This window comes from Silene latifolia, chromosome 1, assembly GCF_048544455.1.
Source record: "Silene latifolia isolate original U9 population chromosome 1, ASM4854445v1, whole genome shotgun sequence".
Classification (NCBI taxonomy): Eukaryota; Viridiplantae; Streptophyta; class Magnoliopsida; order Caryophyllales; family Caryophyllaceae; genus Silene; species Silene latifolia.
The window spans coordinates 147,617,406-147,638,145 of NC_133526.1; the positions used below are offsets into that span (position 1 = coordinate 147,617,406).

Consider the following 20,740-nt stretch of genomic DNA (forward strand, 5'->3'; position numbering starts at 1 on the left):
TTCTACTCTTTCAGTTTGTTTTTCTCTTAGGAAATCTCTATGTTTATACGAAACTCCCACTATATTTATAGCGTTAGAGATCTTATCAAAAATCCAAGCAACATCATTATGATTTTTGGCGACAGCTACTAAAGCCAACTGAAGTTGATGAACGAAACAATGTATGCAATATGCATACGGTGTTTCCCTCATTATCAATGTCTTAAGTCCATTAATTTCACCTTGCATGTTAGTAGCTCCATCATATCCTTGTCCACGTATTCTTGAAAGACTTAAAGAATGTCTTTTAAGTTCAGAAACTATTGCTTTTTTAAGTGACAAAGCATAAGTATCGCGTAGACGAACAACACTAATAAATGCTCCATTATCATCCCTCTTTTATCAACATAACGCAAAACAATAGCCATTTGCTCCTTATGTGATTTGCCTTTGCTCTCATCAACTAGAATGCTAAAATAATCACCATTAAGATCTTCTGTTATAGCTTTAATCGTCTCCATAGCACATGAGTTAACAATTTGTTTTTGAATTTGTGGGCAAGTCATTTTTAAATTCTTCGGGGCATTTCTCAAGGCAACCTGGGTAGCTTTATCAACTCGAGCCGAGTACCATTCTAGTACCTCTAAAAAATTTCCCCTATTTCTTGAACTTTCATGTTCATTATGACCCCTAAATGCCAGCCTCTGGGATAAAAGCAACCTAGCACAATCAATTGAAACATTCAATCGAGTCCGATACCCATCCTTAGTTTTTTTTAGATTGCCTATTTAACACATGCGAATTGACTGTTTCTCATTCATCAAATCCTCACACATTTTCACAGCCTTGTTATGTGCACTATTTGGTCCCCCAACATGTACCCTAAATCGATCCGTTTTATTCCAAGCCTTAAAACCTTTGGTGTTGAAGGTGTCTCCCCCGCCATGACCAATGGTTTCAGTCTTAAGTAAGTAACAACACAAACAAAATGCCGCATCTTGTTTTATATTGTACTCTAACCAATTCCTATATTGATCAAACCACTTCGCCTTGAAACAACGATTAATCCCAGAAAAATTGGTATAGGGAAAAGAATGCTCACGAGGTTGAATCGTTTTATTTTGTAGATATGCTCTCCGAACTGAAGCCATGTCGTCAACATGATACTTTAAAATTGGTATCCTCTCGGCAGGATCATCAGGAAGAGAGCTGATATCAACCGGAACTCTTATGTTTGAATTTGTTGCATTTGTGTTCTGATGAGATTGATTTAGCGCAGGGCTACTGTTATTAGTTGGAAGATTTTGCACTTGAATTCCATCCATGAAGAATTATTCGGATTAGAAGGCCTTTGAGCAATTTTTTTTAAAATACCTCTCCATTACCAAACCCTAATTAAAGTCAAGAACCGAAATTATAAGACTGTAATGATAAATTGATAATTAACTCTAATTCACACGAATACACGATAAGTAATTAAGTAAACCAACTAATTGAATGGAGAATAAATAAGAAGCAAAAAAAAATATGGTAATTACATTTGATAAAAAATTCAAAATTAATAAGTAGATTTAATAATAACATACCTTCTATGTATCAAATTTAGGCATTCGGCGATAAAGTAGCACTAATAAAGTAGTAATCTTAGATGGAATTGCAGATTTGCAGTGGAGATTGAAGAAGAAGAAGAAGAAGATGAAAAATTGGTACTTCAAGAAAAACGGGGGGAAAACTGAAAAAGAAGTAGAAAACAATATTTAGGGATTTGTTATTTTGGAAAGAACCGTAAAAAGCATACAAACAAATGAATATTGTAAAAAATTGGTCACATAAGTCAGGAGTTGAAAAGTCAAAAGGCAATTTGATACTCAACTTTCTATAAAATATTGGAAGAAATTGTACAAGTGGGGTCTGTAACACCCCGTAAATTTGAAGACCTTTATTATATTTTAAGAGTAATATTTTAATCTATTTTAATTTAATATTAATTTATTTGAAATAAAATTTATTTGATAAAATATAACCTTATTTTATTTTGAAGAAATGTAATCATTTTTGATAGTTTAGAAATGTTTAAAAGTGATTTAAACTATATTTAAACCTTTTTCTTTGTTAAAATAGATTTCGGATAAAAGTCGTAAAATTGGGATTTTCCCATTTCTTACGGTCGTTGGGTAAACGAGTTTGGATATTGGGCATATGAGTACTTAATCTTTTAGTAAAATCGTGTTTAAGAACTTTACTTTTCTCGGAAATCGCGTTCGACGAATATTTCTAATTTCCGTCGAAACGAACCAAAACGTAAACAAATGACCCATCTCCCCATGTCTTTGTCTGGCCACCTACCCTCAATTTGTCCCCTCTTCCAATTTTCATTTCCTCCATAACTCAATCTATCTCCTCCTTCTCTCAAACACCAAAAACCCACTAAAAATCCTCCTTACAATCCCTAAATCCACCATAAATCATTCATTTCTCCACCAATTTGCATAAAAATTATATATTTGGAATCCTCTTTTCATCCTTCATCTACTAGTAAGCTTTATTTTCATTTCCCCCAATTTTTGTTTAAGACACTTTTTTTTAGGGTTTCGAATTTAAGCTTAATAATTGTGTTTTTGTTGTTCTTATAGGTGAAGAATTTGAAGATGAGTTAGGTGACTCATATGTTGTTGAAGATGAAGAGTAATTTTGGGTTTTAGAAGCTTTCTCAAGTTATAACTTGTCTCTTTGCTAGCTTAAGGTAACTATTCCGAGTTACTCGACGAATTGATGTCACATTAGTAGTTGTATTTGTTGTTTGTTGTTGTTTGTTGTTGTTTGATAAATGAATGGAGTAAGATAAGTATGCTTATATTTAATTTATGTTACCCATTTGTATATTATTGTTTGGAACAAATTTGGATGAGGAATTATGTGTTGTGACAAGTCCGTGTTTTGGCTGGAACGCGTCAGTACCAGACCGAGACGATTTCCAATGTTTTCAAAAATATGACAGATTGAACGGCGTCGAAAAATTAGGTGGTTTAGCCACTTGAATCACTCAATTCGGAATCCGTATGAGTAAATGGCGTCGTTTTATCGATAAAATTTATAGAAAAGTTTACCCTTGTGTGAGACGGTTATTTATGCTATTTTATTATGCGAGAATTTTGTGGAATTAGTTATTTTGTAAGTTGGAATATATTTTCTTATGTTGATAGTCTTTCACATGATAGAAATTGGAATAGTGCATGAAAATGATATTGTAATGAATTTTGTGATTTGGGCCAAAGTAGGCCAAGACTGACGAGTGGGCAGGATTGACCGAACGAGTTTGGTCAAGCTAGGTTTAAACCGGTCAGCCTCGATTTGACCGATGACCCGTCGCGGGACTCGGGTCGAGGGTTTGTCTTTGAGGTGATATTGGTTGTCATTGGATGTTGTATGTTGATTCCTTGATATTTGTAATTATCATTTCACATGTTGGTTGTTGGATGCTTTGGATGCCTAATGCTTGAGTCTTGGTGCCTCTTTGCCATTTTAGCTTGTTCTCATGGATTATGGTACTAGTGGTTAGCTGGAATTTGGATTATTATTGATATTGGAGATATTGTTGGATTGTCAGCTAAATATGCTCTTGCGAAGCCTTTCATATGCTAGGGTGTGTATGATCATTTTTGTGTGCAAGTTTGGACTCTTTGCCCCTCTTATGGTTAAGTGGGTGTCCTACTTGTCTTGTGTGGTGTTGGTATCTTAGACCATCGTCATAGATAGGCCATTATAGTCTTTGACGAGTGTATGTTCACAGCTTAATAGCTTTTGTGTCTTAGCTTGGTGGGTTTATATCCAAGTTAGGGCATGACCTCCTGACGTACTCGTAGAAGTATGTGGTCAGCTTAAATACTAGCCAACTCTTTGGTGGACTCCTTAGGGGTACTCATGTGTGTGATCATGGGTCTTGGATGCGGTATTTTCCGCATGTCGCTAGGTCTGCGCAGGTTTAGGACTAGGGTGTTTACCTTACCTCGTGGTATAGACTCGAGTTACAGAGTGACTATTGACTGTACTAGGAACTTATGCCTGTCTCTAGATATATTGTCCTTCTTGTTTGATGATTCTATGAATCATAGAAGGTGAGATGCAAGCCGGCTATGGTTGATAGAGTTTGGATTCCTGGATGTTATGTGATTCACATGATAGTGTAGTATGAGTCGGTCTAGTATTCACATGCTAGGACTATGTGTTGTTTTATTGATTGTTCACATGATAAGCACAATTGTCTAGCATCTATATGCTAAGGCTATGCATTATTCATATTCATATTCTTATGTTTACATGTTATATTAATTATGACATTTCGTGGCTGGGAGAACTCGGAGTTACTCCCCACTGACTGTGGCTTTCGTATTTGTATAAAATGCGATTGACAGGTAGGTGATGCATATATGGGGTACATGGACGAGCTAGCGAGCAAAGTAACCTTGGGACCTAGATTAGCTTTATTTTATTATGACCCTTAAACACTTTTTATGTTATATACTTTTTAGGGATATATGTCTCCCTTTATCATATTTGGGTTGTATAACTTTGTTTCGCGACTTTAGCGATGTTTTATTATGAGATTTATTTTAGACCTTGCATGTTTGACACCTTACCATTTGGATACTTTTATAACAGGTTCAGGTTTTAAAAATTACAGGTTTTTACCCAAATGAACCTATTACAAACATATCCATGCAGTTTTATTCTAGAATTACGTGTTTATTTTTCCGCAATGAATGAGGGTGTCACAGGGTCTTTTTTACATAATATTAAATTTATAAGCACAAGTCAGTCTCTTTTCCAAAAAAATTCCAGGTTTCTGTGGGGTCTCAAGACCCCACTGTCTCCTATGTTAATCCGCCACAGGGTGCAAACTCATTGGAATTTGCTCCATTAATCGTAATCGAATATGCTACAGTCTGAACACAACACATCACACGGTCCACCCAAGCTTGCTCAAAACCCATACGTATCAAAACCGCTTCAAGAAAGTTCCAGTCAACCCGATCATAAGCTTTAGCCATATCTAGCTTCAGTGCCATATGCCCACCACTACTCCGAGTATTCTTCATATGATGAAATAACTCAAAAGCAATTAAAATATTATCTGAAATAAGTCTCCCAGTAGTAAATGCACTCTGGTTTTCCGACACAATATTTCCTAAGAACTACTTGATACGGTTGGCAAGAACCTTTGAAACCAACTTATAAACCACATTACACAAGCTTACAGGTCGAAAGTTAGTTAATTTATCCTTCGCCTTTTTCTTTGGAATTAATACAATATTAGTTTTATTCAATTTCTCTGGAAATGGTGCACCATTCAGGATATCTAAAACCGAAAGAGTCATAGAGGGTCCAACAATATGCCAATATGCTTGAAAAAATAAAGCATTCATACCGCCATCTCCAGGAGCATTTAGTGGATGCATCTTATTCAGCGCATTAACAACCTCGTCACTTGAATATCCAACCGCCAAGATCAAATTCATCTCATTAGTGACTTTACTATCTACACCATCCAACAGACCACTAGCGACTTGAGGCTGTATCGAAGTAAAGAGGTCGCTGAAATACGTGTTTGCATAGTCTAATATAGCCTCGTTTCCCTCATAAATCCTCCCGTCCTCATCACTCACTTTAGCTATATGATTTCGCTATTTTCTTTGCCCTGCCTTTCTATGGAAAAACTTCGTATTGCGATCCCCATCACGTAACCATAACACTCGTGACCGTTGCCACCAAAAGAGCTCTTCCTGTCTTAACAGTTTATCAATCTCCATAACAATCTGCTTTCTTCCTCGTACTCGACTCTCCGTTCGATCACCCTCATTAAGAATTTTGAGTCGGTTCCTCTTCCTAGTAAGCTCCCTTAATATCTTACCTATACTAATCTCATTCCATTTTAACAAGTTTTTCGCACAGTTACTAATAGAAGACATCAGCCCCTCATTATCACTACTCCACGCACTTCTCACAGCTTCCTCACACCCATCTTCCCCAACCCATAACTGCTCAAAACGGAATTTCCGTGAATGATTTCCTGCCATACTAGCTCGCCCATCAAAAATAACTTTAATGGGATAGTGATCAGACCATTCCCTATTAAGATGAACTAGCCTGGCAAACAGGTATATATGTTGTCAACTCTCCGAAACCATAGCTCTATCAATCCGGCTTTGCCTATTATCATCACCAACTTGTCCACTGTCATAAGTAAAATCATATCCCTCATAAAGAAGATCACGAATTCCAATATCATTTACGACATTCCTGAAATTATTCATTTGCCATTGAGCCCGGTGACCCCCTTCATCTCAATTGAATATAAAATTTCATTAAAACCTCCAAAACAGAGCCAAAGATCTTGAGATTGGGATGCCAGTAACCGCAGATGTTGCCACGATAAATGTCGATCCTGGATCGGCGGCCACCCATAAAACCCTGTCACCCTCCATTTCTTACCGCCTATGTCGACATCAAATGAATTTCGTGAATTTTTTGGGTAAGGGTAACAAATGGAAAAAAAAAGTGTAAATAATACGGTAATAAGTAAAAATCGTATGGTGAAAAAAAATTTCGAAACAACTAAAAAGGGTAAGCTTCAACTTGGGTGAGACTAGAGAGTACCAATTCCAATATCCTTCTAAAAAAAACCTGATTTTGATCTTCTTCCATTTCTATCTACACAACCGAATTGAGTACAAAAGCATCCTCTCCTCTTCACCCAAAATTCTTGACTTTCTAGGGTTTTCTTGATCAATTAATTTCCCTCATTTCTGTCGCTACCTTCTTACAAGTTGACAATGGCGGGAATGAAGCTTCCACCGGCGGAAGACACGGTGGAGCTGCCGCAACAGCCTCGAACTCCGGTCACCGGAGATCTTGTTTCCGACGACGACCGCTCAATCGCCGCTGATTCTTGGTCAATCAAGAGCGAATACGGTAGCACGCTTGACGATGAACAGCGACACGCTGACGCTACTGAAGATCTCGTTGTTGCCAATTTTCGCCCTTCTTCCGATTATAGGTCTTCCTTCTTTCCCATATTTTTTCTTCCTTTTTTACTGTTTGATTAGCTTTATTAATTCCTTCACGTTTTTTTAGTGTTTTGTCGTGGAATTTGAATTTTTATGGTTTAATTTGGCTGCTTTTTGAGCTTTTTTAGTTGTTAAAGAATTCAAAAAATGAGGTTTTTAGGTGTTTTTCGTGTTGTTGATTGGTAGCTTTTTGAGCAGTGGCGGAACCATTACAAAACAAAATATGTGTGGAGGCAACTATTAATGGAATAAGGTAAACTGGAGAAAGGAATGTCGAAATTCGCCCTTGCTAGCGCCCTTAGTTTCGCCATTGTTTTATTGCTTCTGATAATCAAATCTACTAGTTGAGGATTTTGAATATCTGAATATTTAGGTCTTCTTGTCTTGATGAATGGGAATTAATTAGGCCTGTTGTTGAGAAATTTGCTTTAGCTTCATTTTTAGTGTTGACAACAATGGTTGTGGTCTGTTATCGTAGAAGAATTAGAAAATGAAAGTCCTTATTTGCAAATGTGACTAACTAGGGTTTGTTGTGGTCAGTCGCGATATTTTGGAATAGTTGTTTAAGAAGATTGCGGATTTGTAGGATGAGTGTTCATTTGATACTCGTACCAGAGAGTGAGGATTTACTGTTATGGAAAGTGTTTGTTTAATACAAACAAGTGGAGATTTCTACTGTTATGGAACTAGTTAGGTTACGTGAACGATAAATTATGTAATGGGTACTTGCAAAAGTAAATCATCTTTTTTATTTTGTTTTGTGAGTGACAGTTCCGACAAAGATTCCTACAAAGAAGAGGATGAAGACGGAGATGCGGTAGCCTCTATGCTCGGCCTTCAGAGCTATTGGGATTCTGCTTATTCAGAAGAGCTGGAGAACTTCCGTCAACATGGCCATGCTGGTGAAATTTGGTGAGTGTTGCTTTGTTCAATTCCTTTCTACCTGGTTTTGTTCGATGCCACTACCTGTCAATCTGTTCTTGTGTTTTTTTTGGTCTGATAACCCATTTCAGTTCTTTGCTAGTGTTCTCGTGTTGCATGTTTCGTATCTGCGTTTAGTATTTTTTTCCTCTTCTACTTATGAATAGTTTAGTGGTGTTTGATGAGATGCCATGTGATACGTTGATTCTAGGAAACTAGTCCTTTTTTGATCGTAATTGTGAATTAGAATTGTGCTTGCATAGATTAATCTTTGTTACAATTCTGTGAGTTCCTCTTTGTCTGAATTGCTTCATAATACCGTAATACGTAGTAAAAAGTACCACAAATCACCTTTTCTGTTACTGAGGAATGACTATATCAACAACTCCCCCCATTCGTATCCTACATCCCCAAACCCCTTTTTCATTGTAAGAAAGCAATAGCACGTAATAAAAGTAAGGGAAGTGGCTAAGTGATTAAAAGCTTCCATGATTACTTGATCTTAACCCCACCAACAGATTCCTTGATCTCCACCACTTACGTCCTTAACCCACCACTTTGTGCGTTGCTTGGATAGGTGCTCAAGAGCTTGTGTGTTGATGTGTTTGGTGGTCGGGGGTTCTGGATTGATTTATTGGGTGGTTGATTTTTTTCCGACTGTGCTGTGGGTAGATGGGTTGTGTAGCTGAGGTAGTGAGGTGTGCTGGGTTAACAGGGGTGGTAGTGTTTCTCCCACCGGTGTTGAATGGGTGGCTGGGTAGTTCTGGCGCAGGTAAGATGGGGCCGATGAGTGCGGCTAGGAGAGGAGGCTGGTGAGGATAAGGGAGGGCTGGGCTGGGGGTTATGGATTTGATTTGTTTCTATGTGGTGAGTTAGGATATTAATGAACTTTATTTAGTGACGTTTTTTGTAATATTATGAATGCCATGAAGACTATTTTGGAGGAAAAAAACATTTGCTAAAATCAGAAATAAGGTTGGGTTTGAATGGACCAAAAAGGAATACAGGACTTTTAGCTTTGCATGGAGGGAGTACTTTGTTTTCTATATCCAATGTCTCCAGGTAATGGGCTGTATGAGTAAACTACATTTGTTGATTGTTGCCTTTTTTCATGCATTTTTTATAATAGGTTTGGACCTGAAGTTATGGATACTGTTGTTTCTTGGACAAAGAGCTTGTGCATTGATGTGTCAAGGCGTTGTATGATAAATCATGCCAGTGATGACAAAACTGAACAAATTGAGCATGAAGTTCATGACTTGTCAGGTTGGAGTGTACTTGACCTGGGAACTGGTAATGGTCTGCTTCTTCAAGAGATTGCTAAGCATGGGTAATAATCAAACCTCTTCTGCTCTTCCGCACTCATTAGACTGAAATATCACTGTAATAGTTGAATGGCTTCCGTGTTTCAATGCTTCTTTGCATTTTCTATTTCTATCTAGCAGTTGCGGGAAAGTGATTTCTGACAATCATGGGATATGGCCAAATGGGTGTCTAAATATGGGATTTAATCATTCTACTCATTCGGCGATTTCTTTAGAGCTCATAGCCTTTGCACTTCTGTTTACTCAGGTGTAATGAGAAATATGATTTTTTGCGTAGTGGTTGTTTTTAGACTATTTAAACATGCTTTGTGCAGTGATTAACTTGTTTTGATTGAAAATTTATTTGTGGAAGCTTAAAGCTGTGACAACGCAACTACAAGGACGGATATTTTACTTTGTAATTTATTGGGCTAGAAACATACTCCCTCCTATTCGGTGTTTTCTTCCCCTTTGATGTGGGCACAAGATTTTAGGAGATAATTAAAGAATGAATAAAGGAAGATGGTGGGGTTTGTGGATTGGAGAGAGGAATGAATAATTAGGAATTAAATAAGAAATTGTGAGTTAGGTGGGGTTTGGTGATAGGAGAGAGGGATGAATAAAATAAGAGTAAAAGTTGAGTGGAGTTTGGTAGTAGGAGAGAGAGATGAATAAAATAAGAGTAAAAGTTTCCAAAATAAGAAAGGGGAAGAAAACCTGAATAATCCATTTAAGGAAATAGGGAAGAAAATAGTGAATAGGAGGGAGTATTAGATTACAGAATTTCGCTAATGTCTTGGTATGTCTAATATTGCTGGGTAACTCTAGGATATATAGCACGGAGCCATCGGATATTAGCATTTGATGGATCATTTTAAATGTAAAGGACTTCAGTGAAGATGCTTGCCCAGTTTGGTGACCAGTTGTACACGTTTTATTGCAGAAAAATCTGTTTCACCTGTAGCTTTGCTTTGCACGTCATTGTAAAACCACATATTAACTTTCCACGTCATTGTAAAACCACATATTAAGGAAATCCATATGGCAACATATGATCTTTACCGTTGTTTACTAACTAATGATGGGTATTTTGGCCATCACTCTTTCTGATTTTGAAGTAACGCTCCGGTACGACAGCTGATGGGAGTATTTGCATATATATTTACACGTAAAAACTTGTTTAGGTGAGAATTTGACTACCATATAATTAAGATATGACCTATGAGCATTCTTTGGAAAGGGGTAATAGATAATTTTTCAAGGAAGAATGGCATGAACTAGATTGATTGAAAAAGATTATGGCCCAGTCGTCATAACTTAAGAAATCGTACTGTGTAGATGTTTATGTTTATGCCTAGTATTGAATTTTTTTTCTTTTCTTTTTTCTCTGTTTTTTTAACAAAAACTGTTAAAAATCATTTTTCTTGGCCTCTTAAATCGCTATAAATGGCTGATGAATTATATATATGGTAAATTTTGGATTTAGGTTTTCAGATTTAACTGGCGTTGACTACAGTGAAGGTGCTGTTGATCTCGCTCGTGGACTTGCTGAGAGGGATGGGCTCACTAATCTTACCTTCTTGGTACGATTTTACTCCATTATTTGATGGATGAAAATAAGTTCTCTGTGATTTGTATTGTACCAACTTTTATTTGTTAGACTCAAGTACAAACTCGTTCTGGCTATTTGTTTTGACTGGAGTCGGCTGAAAGAAAGAGAACAAGAGCCAACAAGATACCTCATTGGCCGAATCTTCTGGTATAATTTTGCTTAGATAAAATTTTAGGATTCAAACTTATTTTAACTTGCGTCTCCCAGACAGTCCCCAGGCGTATGAAGGATGATTGAAAATGCATTCTTATAGAATAATTTTAAGATAATGTTGCCGTGAAGATATTTGTGTACTGCACATTTCAGCTATCAGTCACATTTCTCTTCTCTGTAATTTTGCAATGGATTCTCTGTACGATCGTTCTTTTTCTGCGTGTTCCTTTAGATTCCCCCCTCCTCTTCTTCTTCTTCTTCTTCTTTGAGGATTTGCCGTGGGGGTAGGACAAGGATCTCTTCAAAGGCCATGATGTTATGTGTTGACCATATTTTTGACCTAATAGGTTGGGAATTATTTGTGACTGTCAGGCGGTTGTGTAAGTTATGCTGTTAGTTTCGTTTCGTTTGATTTTATTATTATTATTAGTTTTAACCTAATGTACCCTCCAACATATTTTCTTTTTCTGGTAATTGCTGCTGCATTGGGCACTTGTCTTGTTACGGTACTGTGGCCTAAAATGGGTACCGCCTAAAATGTGTTTCTTAAATCAGGTTGATGATGTTCTTGACACAAAGTTGGAAAGACAGTTTCAGCTTGTAATGGATAAGGGGACATTGGACGCAATTGGTTTGCATCCTGATGGTCCCATTAAAAGGTATGTGCTATAATCTTCAATGGCAGGGCTGTTATTTCGAGTCTCCTATTTCGGAGTTTGTCAGGCACCCATACTTCTTTTTTTCTTCTCCTTTTTCTTGTTGAGCTTGATAGTTGTCCATTTATTATGTGTATATAAAGACACAAATACTGTTTTTACGTAAGCGTTACTGTAAAACCGTCCGTATGTTATTTACCCAAACACCCTTATAAGAGTTATAGACTTATAGTAGATATTTGTGTAAAAAACATGCGGTTTTATCCCTGACGTTCTGTATCTTGTTTCTTAATTTCAGGCTTATGTACTGGGATTCTGTCGCAAAATTAGTGGCACCTGGTGGACTACTAGTAAGTTCTGCTTTTGGTTATTTGTTTGGAATTAATCATCAATACTATGATTGTGTTTGGTATGGAGAAAAACATTTTCTACTCTTTGGTTTGTGTGTGGGGAAAACGATGAAAGTGAGAATGGAAAATCAAGTTCCTCCCAAAAGCAACTTGATTCAGTGATTGCCTCATACGCAGTCTATGTTATTCAGTCTCGTCAAGAATTTTCCGGCTTGGGTATGTGTCCAAGCGCCAGACGACTATTTTATAAAAAAGTTCTCTTCTTGTGCCTTTTGCTTAAAACTTCCAACATGGGTATGCGAGGTGATATGAAACTATGAATAACAAATCAAACAAAAAAGTGGTAGGGAATATTATTGTTTACTCAAAATAGTTTGGCCCCTTCCCACCGACCAGCCGAAGCTTCAAAGAAAAAAATGGTGAAGGTATTGTCTGTTTAATGTTGTTCTTTTCTAAACTTTTCCATGATTACAGGTTATAACTTCTTGCAACAGTACCAAAGATGAGATAGTGCGAGAGGTGGAGAGGTTCAACCAGAGATATGCTGGAGACTCAAATGAGCAGGACGCTTTAACAATTCCTCCTTGTTTCCAGTATGTTGATCATGTTCGTTCTTACCCAACATTTATGTTTGGGGGTGTTGTGGGATCCCGTGTTGCAACTGTAGCATTTCTTCGCAACTGAAATAAGTTTTACCTGAATGCTAATGAATACAATCTAAGTTGTTTGTGGCGGATAAATGCATTTTGAAAGCTCACTCCGGATTGACTAACACATCCTTACTAAGCTTAGCTAAGTTTACTTTGTTCAATATGGTCAGAATATTTTGGGGGTGTTTTGCACATATTGTCGGATCATGAATGTATCTGAATACAATGGAATGAAGTCTTGTAGGGACCTTGTTTCCTTGTAACTATGCCAATTATTTCTCTCTAGAGACTTTAATCTTCTTATTGTCATAACTTCTCCACCACTTTTGTTTCCCCTTTTTTCAATTTATTCTCATATATTTATCATTTTGAGAAGGACGAATTAATTGGCCAAGTGGTAGAGATTTAAGGGCTGTCTGCACTCTGCAGCAGGTAGCAGTTTCGAATCCCCTTCTCGTTTTGTAATTTTTCTCTGTATTTATTTATGGGGTTTATGCCAAAAATATCAGTATATTTTTATCTGTAAGGTGAAAGGCGCAACACGACACAGAGAGAGAAATTGCAGTCAGTGAATAAGGGATATATATATATATATATATATATATATATATATATATATATATATATATATATATATGTTTGACTTTCTTCATATTTCGTTCGTGTTAGTTTTGATGGTTGGGTCCTCAACCTTTGATAGAAATTTAGGACACGAGACACGTTACTTAAATTTAATAAAATATATATTTTATAGTTATAAACGTTCGATTTTATTTTTGTACAAGTATTTAATACAGTAGTAAACTAAAATAAGTGAAAGTAAAATTTACCCTTATTATAACTCATTTTCATTTTTCATCCAAACTCATCTTCTAATCAAACCCTTTCGATGTCTAAAGAGCATCATTCATCCCAAATGATGTCTAAATACCATGGACATGGGTCGGACACGGCGCAAATAACATGGACACGCATCGGACACGTGCCCAAATAAATGTAGAAAGTTAGACACGGCTTTATAGGTGTCCGACACGTTTCGGACAAGTGTCGGTGTCCGACACGATGTCGGACCCGGGACGGCTGGTTAAAAGAAGTGTGTGTTACGTAGCCTTCAGGTAGTTGCAATTCATAAATGAAATAGACAATGACAGGTTTAGATACTCAAATTATGTAGTTGCAGCTTGCGCTAAATCGTGAGAGACAGGCATTCTTGGTACAATGAGAGATCGGTCACCTGTGACAATGAGCTCATAATAGACGGTATTTCTTTGATTTGTGAATAGATCTCCTGTCTTATTAGCCTAAAAACAACATAGCATTACTCTTTTATCCGATAAAGACGAAGAATAACAATCAGCAAATCTTGAGTAAGACTGTAAGGCTGCAGTGTCGTCTCATTGACTAGCAGTTTGTTCCTCGCAGCAAGTACTTCCTCCACCTACATCATGGGAGTAAAATTCAACTCAGCATATACAATGATTGGCCAAGAAATTACACGGTCTATTGAGGGTTTTTTTTTTTTTTTTTTTTTTTTTTTTTTTTTTTTCTGAGCAAAGAGTTTCACCTTGGCCTTGTGATGGAGCATAGTGAGACTTGCGGTATCGTGTTTGTTGCTGAGAATGCTACACAAAAATAGACGTGAAATGATTGAGAAGAACAAAAAAGACAGCAGAGTAGTAGTCATGCAAAAATCGTCTCTCAAGTACATAGCTTCAGTGCTTCACCATCGTCATGTTTAATTACAGACTGCATCAATTTTCGCCGAATTAAGCTGCTGCTAGTTGTATGAAGTAGCAAAGAAAGTAGCAAAGAGAACAAATTCGCAAAAGAAACAGACTCTCTCAAAGTCCTTTTACCCACTAATTACGTAACAAGACAATCTCAGGGGAACGGGAGACTAACTGAGCAAAGACACTACCTCTCCCAACAATGGACGCAAATATGATAGGATTCGAGTATTGAAGCGGTGAAGGAGAATCATACCATACACTACTTGAGATTTTAAACCAACTCAAACTTGCATTAGCAGCCACAGCTAGTCAGCCAGCATTAGTTATTAGCGTATAAAACCATCGTATTTCTTTCGTCCCACAAATGAGCAAGATGTGACTACATTCGATAGTAGTACAGTTTGTGCAATTGAACTGGGAGCTATAATCATTGTAGTATAATAAGCTACCAGTCGCAAATATTTTACAGTCAGGCAGCTGCTTGACCTATTCACGTGCTACAATCTATGTTATTTTATTTCCTCGAGTACCCTTGTCCGACACTTGACACTCGGACATGGATATGACGGTGATACACCTTGTGGTAAGCCACATTAAGCAAACCTTTCATTAAAAACAGAGCCTGTCAGATCCTTATAAACGAGTCTGAGTAACATAGGCTACAATGGCATCTTCACAAGGGTGACTCGACCTTAAGCCCAACATTTGTGAAGGATGATAAGCCAAATGCATTCTAGGAGAAGAAGAAGAAGAAGGTACTTGACATTTTGTGTCGCAAACATTGAAACGTTCTTTAACAGATGCTTACTTGAAAAGAAAATATAAAGTTTTTTTAAAAAAAAGAAACGAACTGAAGCATCCCACTGGCATCTAAGCTTGTAAAACTTAGATGATACATGGAGTTCCACAAAATTGAGATGTACCTGCAACTTAGGCCGAAGAGCCTCAAGTGCTCCTTTCGGCCCCTTGCTGTTACGACAACAGAACAAACATTAAGACAGATGTAATTGTAAAAAACTGAGAATAACTCATCTACAAGGAAAACAAATAGTTAACATCCTTACAGAATTATAGTAAATTGCATTGAGCTAGAAGCAAGAATATATACCTTTCCCAGAGCCCAAAAAAGAAAACAAATTGCTGCGATACATATTCAGGTTATAGGCAACTTGAGACGTCGCTAACACACATTTTGCTAGTTAATTTAACTAATTCCTTGGTCTCAGAATCTGGTAACACGCTGTCCTTTTCCATCCTTTCTTCAATTACAGTCGGCATCTTTTCAGCTTTTGCATAAGTTCGAAGATGGAAATTATAGATTTCAGTGGTCACATACCCAGCATTCCGAAGTACTGACAGCAACTTCTCCGCCCCCTTTATGTCCTGCTGTTCTTCTAGAAGCTGATATATCTCACGAACAAACGCAATATTAGGCTCCCATTTTTTCACACTGCAAATAGCCTTTTCAAAGTAGTACAGAACTAGGTCTGCTTCCTTAGATTTTAGATAACCCCGAGTAAGAAGCTCCCAAGTAGTGTAACTCGGTTTCATACCCTTCTTCACAGCCCGGTGAAAAAAGGTTTTAGCTTTTTCAATTTGGTTCTTCTTGATATAATCTCCAATTAATAAGTTAGAGACCCGAGGATCACCGGTGGGAGAAATCGACTCCCACTCGTTGTAGAATTTCTCTGCACTCTCTATTTCCCCGAGCTTTATGAGGGATGCTATCATACACGTGTACTCGGCATCATTTAGTTTGTGATATAGTGACTTCATGTTCTTCCATATTCTGTCAACTCCCTTCTTATCTCCCAGATTTGTATGCAAACTAATGAGAGAGGCATATGAAGCTCGATGCTTTTTGGATACTCTTTTTTCCATTTCCTTCAAAGTAGACTTGGCTCTATCAGTTAGTTCCTTCTTAACATACAAGCTGGTTAATATGCTGTATGTAATCCAATCTGGCTCAATTTTGGCGCTCTTCATTTCGAGGAAAACTTTTTCAGCAGTTTTGACATCATTTTGAGACTGACACGCGGTTAACCACAGGTTGTAAGAAACAATATCCGGAGTTGTACTCCTTTTCAACTCCTGGATAAGGTTGGGAATCTTCTGGACCTTCCCATTTTCTAAGTACATGGTCATCATGTGATTATATGGAAGAGGGGAATTCAAATAATCACATTCCGACATTTTCTCCATCAAAGCCTCAGCTTTTTCATAGGCACGATGCTGCACAAATGTGTGCAACAGCGATGAAAGTGTCGGTTCCGATCTCATTTGCTCAGGCATATCCAAAAAGAACTGCTCAGCACTATTCAGGCCGCGAAGTTTAGCAATCAAGTCCAAGTGAAGAGCGTAATCTCCAGATAACAGCTTAATATCTTGTTGTTTTCTCATCCATTCACAAATCTAAGGAAATGAACCATGTTGAAGGGTCAAAAATAGTGAGTGTATAAGATGAATGAAATGCAACACATTATTATTAAAACACTATCTCATATAGGGTGGAGTATATAAGTAGGCATTTGCCATTTACTGCCAAGTGCCAGCACATTACTTAAAATGCACCATCTTCCCCTTGCATATCATCTCTACAAGAACTAAGAGTTGTTTAGCGAATCTTCGTATGGGTCAGCTGTTAATAATCCCTCGGTATGACAGGGCAGGCTCACTACAGTCAGTAAACCGTGGCAGAGCCGGAGTGGGGGGGGGGGGGGGGGGGCATTACTAGCAATATACTTTATCCCCGAAACTTGGAATCCTACTTCGTCATTGGCTTATTGCTTGTGAGGCATCCTTTAAGATCATGTTAACGCGATTGCACAAGCATTTTCCCTTTCTCCTCGTGTTACATCACGTCCAAGAGAACACCACACTCTCCATCACAAAATAATTTGCATCACAATCACCCAAAATTAGTCACACTCATAAATGAAGTTGAATTTCAATTGTTAAAAAGCATTAGAATCCAGAAATTTTGAAGTTTGAAATTTAAAATTTAAAATTTTTGATTTTGTATAAAATTTGGAAGTAAATAAAACTCCATGGTGATGAATGAGTGAAGATACAAAATGCAATGAAATTCCAATAAATTCCTACATTGATAATATCGTCAAACCCGGGCCTTAAAACCTAAACAAACGCATTAATATACAGTACATGATATACTCTCTCCGTCCCGATCAACCTTTTTCTTATTAAATGAATGGTAAAGAAGGAGTAGACACAGAATTACTCCTAGGTCAAAGTATTATTTAAAACTGAAGTGAGATGAAATTAAGCGGAAACCTCAAGGGCGTGTTTGAAGCGCTTGAGACGACGAAGCTCACGAACAATGCGATTAAGCTCGTACTTGCGAACCGAGTGACCTTGGTCTTTCCATTCACAAATTGTCTCCACTGCGCTGCGTTTAGGCTGTACTAAACTCAATAGCTTTTTGCCCAATGTTTCTTTTCTCGATGATGATGATGATGATGATGGGGGTGGCGGTGGGGTAATTTTGCTGGAGTTTGGTACTGCCGCCGTCGCCCGGTAGTTGCGCACAGCGGTTAGCGCGGTGGCTATCGCACGTCGCCGTTGCATTTCTCCCTCTTTCCAGTACTGCACTTTACGTCTATAAATTTCACACTATAGTTCCAGTTCAAAACAACGACAGTACTGTAACCTAATCGGTTGGCTTTACTTGCCGCGGATATATCCGTTTTACTGGGTATGAATGTATGATTAACCCGAACTCGAAATGATCCCTTATTTTAGGGTCGGAACCCGACCTAAACGAGTCGACCCGTCGGATCAAAAGGTAAATCAATAATTTTATTAAAATATTACTAATATTTTTATATTATATTTGAAATAGTAATTAAAATTATTATTTTTAGTATTTAAAATTACAAACACAAATAAAAAATCAAATTTACATAATTTTTCTAATATTCAATAATAAATGAATTATTAAAAAAACTTTATTTTTATAATTATGTCGATATAATTAATATAAATATTGAATATGAATACATTATTAATTTTAAATAGGTTTTACTTTTTAAAAAATATTTATTGATTAAACAAATTGTAAAGAAAAAAGACGTTATAAACTATTTTCTAACCCGTATTTCAACCCTAATCCGACCCGTGACCTATATGCCCGACCCGCATTTCATCTGATCTGTATTTGACATGACCCGTATTCTGACCCGACCCGTTTGACAAGTCTAGTTTTACTCTAAATTTGACCTAAATATTAGTACTACGTACTAGTGTACTACATAACTAGTCTAAATTTTGCACAATATACGCGCACTATATATAATGTTTTTACCTTTAGCATACTAGGTTTGGTGCCCGATCCCGCTTAAGCTACCTCTATTTATCGTCAAATTTTATTTTCTCTGAAATAAAACTATGTTAGTCTTGCTTAACTCATACGTTTAACATTTATAATTGGAATGTATAATTTATTTTCAGAGTATGAGAGCATTCACTACTCCCGCTGTTAATATTATAATTTTTATGGTATTCGCTGTTAATACTATTAAAATGACTACTCCCGCAGTCACTATTTTTTTTTTAAATAATCCTGCTATTTTTACGATTAAATAAATTAATTATTCCCGTTAATTTTATCGAAGTTATATATTTAAATAAATAATTTTTTTTGCTTGAGTTGAATGGTTAACTACTGTTACTTTCACTATATTCACTATTAATATTGTTGTTTTCACTACTCATATGGTCATTATTGTTACTTCTACTAGTCCGCATTAATAATATTAATTTCAATACTCTCGTTGTTGCTACTATTACTTTCACTACCCCCACTATTATTTTTTTTTTTTTTTTTTTTTTGAAAAACATGCGAACTTTTATTAAATCAAATCAAGATCCGCCAAACTAAGGACGGAAGTCGGGAAATCGTTCACAACAATACGTTCCTCACCAACACTCGAACAAAGTCTAGCACACCAGTGAGCCACTGTGTTACCCCCCCGTTTCACATGAGAAAAACCCCTACATCCAATCGACCTAGCAAGGTTACCCACATCCCGAATACATAAGCCAAACGGAGTTCGCATCTTCACACCTTTGCGGACAGCTTGTACCACATTCAGGGCATCGGTCTCCAAGCTAACGTTGCCGAACTCCATCCTCTGCGCCACCTCTGCTCCAAACAACATAGCCTTAGCCTCCGCCATCTCTGCCGTCCACCTTGCCTTCACTCTCTTGCAAGCGACCAGCACCACCTGTCCCGCGGAATCTCTGCCCACCACACCCATTCCAACAGTAGAGTCCTCCAACAATGCCGCATCCGTGTTGATTTTTATTACTCCTTCCCTCAGTGGTGCCCATGTATCCCTGCTCCCTGCATTCGCTTCCCCTCCCTGCTCCCCCTCCATTCTAGCAAGGTTCTGGTAATCCGCCACCATCCTTTCGAACCCCATAACCACCACATCCGGGTTGCACGGTTCCTCTTCAAAGATACGAGAGTTTCTTATGGTCCACATTGCCCAAACGAGAGCAAGGAACCTCCCCTTTGCATTACCATCGATATGTTGCAGCGCCCAAGCTATCCAATCTCGGAATGAGGTTTGAGGTGCCCCATCCATAGCCTCAGTAAAACCACTCGCCACCCAAAACCTCCGTGTCCAGCCACATTGAAACACCGCATGGACATCCGTCTCAACCTCTTCCTCACACAAAACACACAGCTCACTCGGACAACAATGACGACGATATAAGTTTGTCCTAACCGCCAGCATACCCGCACACCCTCTCCAAAGGAAATGGATGAGTTTTGGTGGGACCTTCAACCCCCACAACGCGTTCCACAAGCCATCACCCTCCTCCCTATGCAAATGCGTGCCCCTCAACGGCTCCATCCCCAACCAATACCCCGTTTTTACCGTATACTCCCCGTTTCGACTGGCCCACCAGTAAGGAGCGTCCTCCACCCAATCTCTACTCAACGGTATTGATAAGACACGACTTACCTCGTCCTCAGATACAAAAGCATGAAGTTCCTCTTCTCTCCACGACCCCGTTTCTCTATCGATGAAAGCAGCCACGCACATGGATGGTTCAGCCTCGATGTTTGGCAAAGGAACCCTCTGCCCCCGCTCCCCTGGCAGCCACGGATCCTCCCACACCCTCACTGATTTCCCATCTCCAATCCTCCATAGAAGACCCTCCATCAACAAAGATTTCGCCCCCCACAAGCTCCTCCAGGCAAAGCTCGGGTCATGCCCCCACTATTATTATTGTTACTACTTTTACTACTTATATGAGTGATTACCACGGAGTATCATTTTTGTTACATTCAAT

The 20,740-nt window shown here is 37.9% G+C and overlaps 3 protein-coding genes and 1 long non-coding RNA gene across 7 annotated transcripts; 2 read left to right on the plus strand and 2 right to left on the minus strand.

The window, feature by feature from the left end:
• Positions 1–299: 299 nt before the first annotated feature.
• LOC141657619 (uncharacterized) lies at positions 300–1,304 on the minus strand. The gene is made up of 2 exons (XM_074464908.1): positions 787–1,304; positions 300–699 (listed from the first exon to the last, which is right to left on the minus strand). Exons 1-2 carry the CDS (start codon positions 1,302–1,304, stop codon positions 300–302), a joined length of 918 nt encoding a protein of 305 aa, XP_074321009.1.
• A 1,074-nt stretch (positions 1,305–2,378) lies between these two features.
• Positions 2,379–4,530, plus strand: LOC141606320 (uncharacterized). Its single transcript, XR_012526686.1, has 3 exons — positions 2,379–2,514; positions 2,613–2,722; positions 4,392–4,530. It is a non-coding gene; the product is annotated as an uncharacterized LOC141606320 (long non-coding RNA).
• A 2,053-nt stretch (positions 4,531–6,583) lies between these two features.
• Positions 6,584–13,012, plus strand: LOC141610417 (uncharacterized). Its single transcript, XM_074428613.1, has 7 exons — positions 6,584–7,033; positions 7,815–7,955; positions 9,094–9,294; positions 10,755–10,851; positions 11,589–11,692; positions 11,988–12,039; positions 12,514–13,012. The coding sequence occupies exons 1-7, from the start codon at positions 6,810–6,812 to the stop codon at positions 12,721–12,723; spliced, it is 1,029 nt and encodes a 342-aa protein (XP_074284714.1). The 5' UTR covers positions 6,584–6,809; the 3' UTR covers positions 12,724–13,012.
• Positions 13,013–13,822: 810 nt separating this feature from the next.
• Positions 13,823–18,113, minus strand: LOC141610434 (pentatricopeptide repeat-containing protein At4g02820, mitochondrial). Of its 4 annotated transcripts, none has more exons than XR_012528339.1 (5): positions 17,711–18,113; positions 15,528–16,831; positions 15,343–15,388; positions 14,254–14,311; positions 13,823–14,127 (listed from the first exon to the last, which is right to left on the minus strand). XR_012528339.1 is itself a non-coding variant. In XM_074428614.1 (2 exons), exons 1-2 carry the CDS (start codon positions 18,002–18,004, stop codon positions 15,578–15,580), a joined length of 1,548 nt encoding a protein of 515 aa, XP_074284715.1. In that variant the 5' UTR covers positions 18,005–18,113; the 3' UTR covers positions 15,427–15,577. The 4 variants fall into 4 exon arrangements, 1 of the variants encoding a protein (XP_074284715.1); XR_012528340.1 differs by having other exon boundaries at positions 14,254–14,435; XR_012528341.1 differs by lacking the exon at positions 15,343–15,388.
• Positions 18,114–20,740: the final 2,627 nt, after the last annotated feature.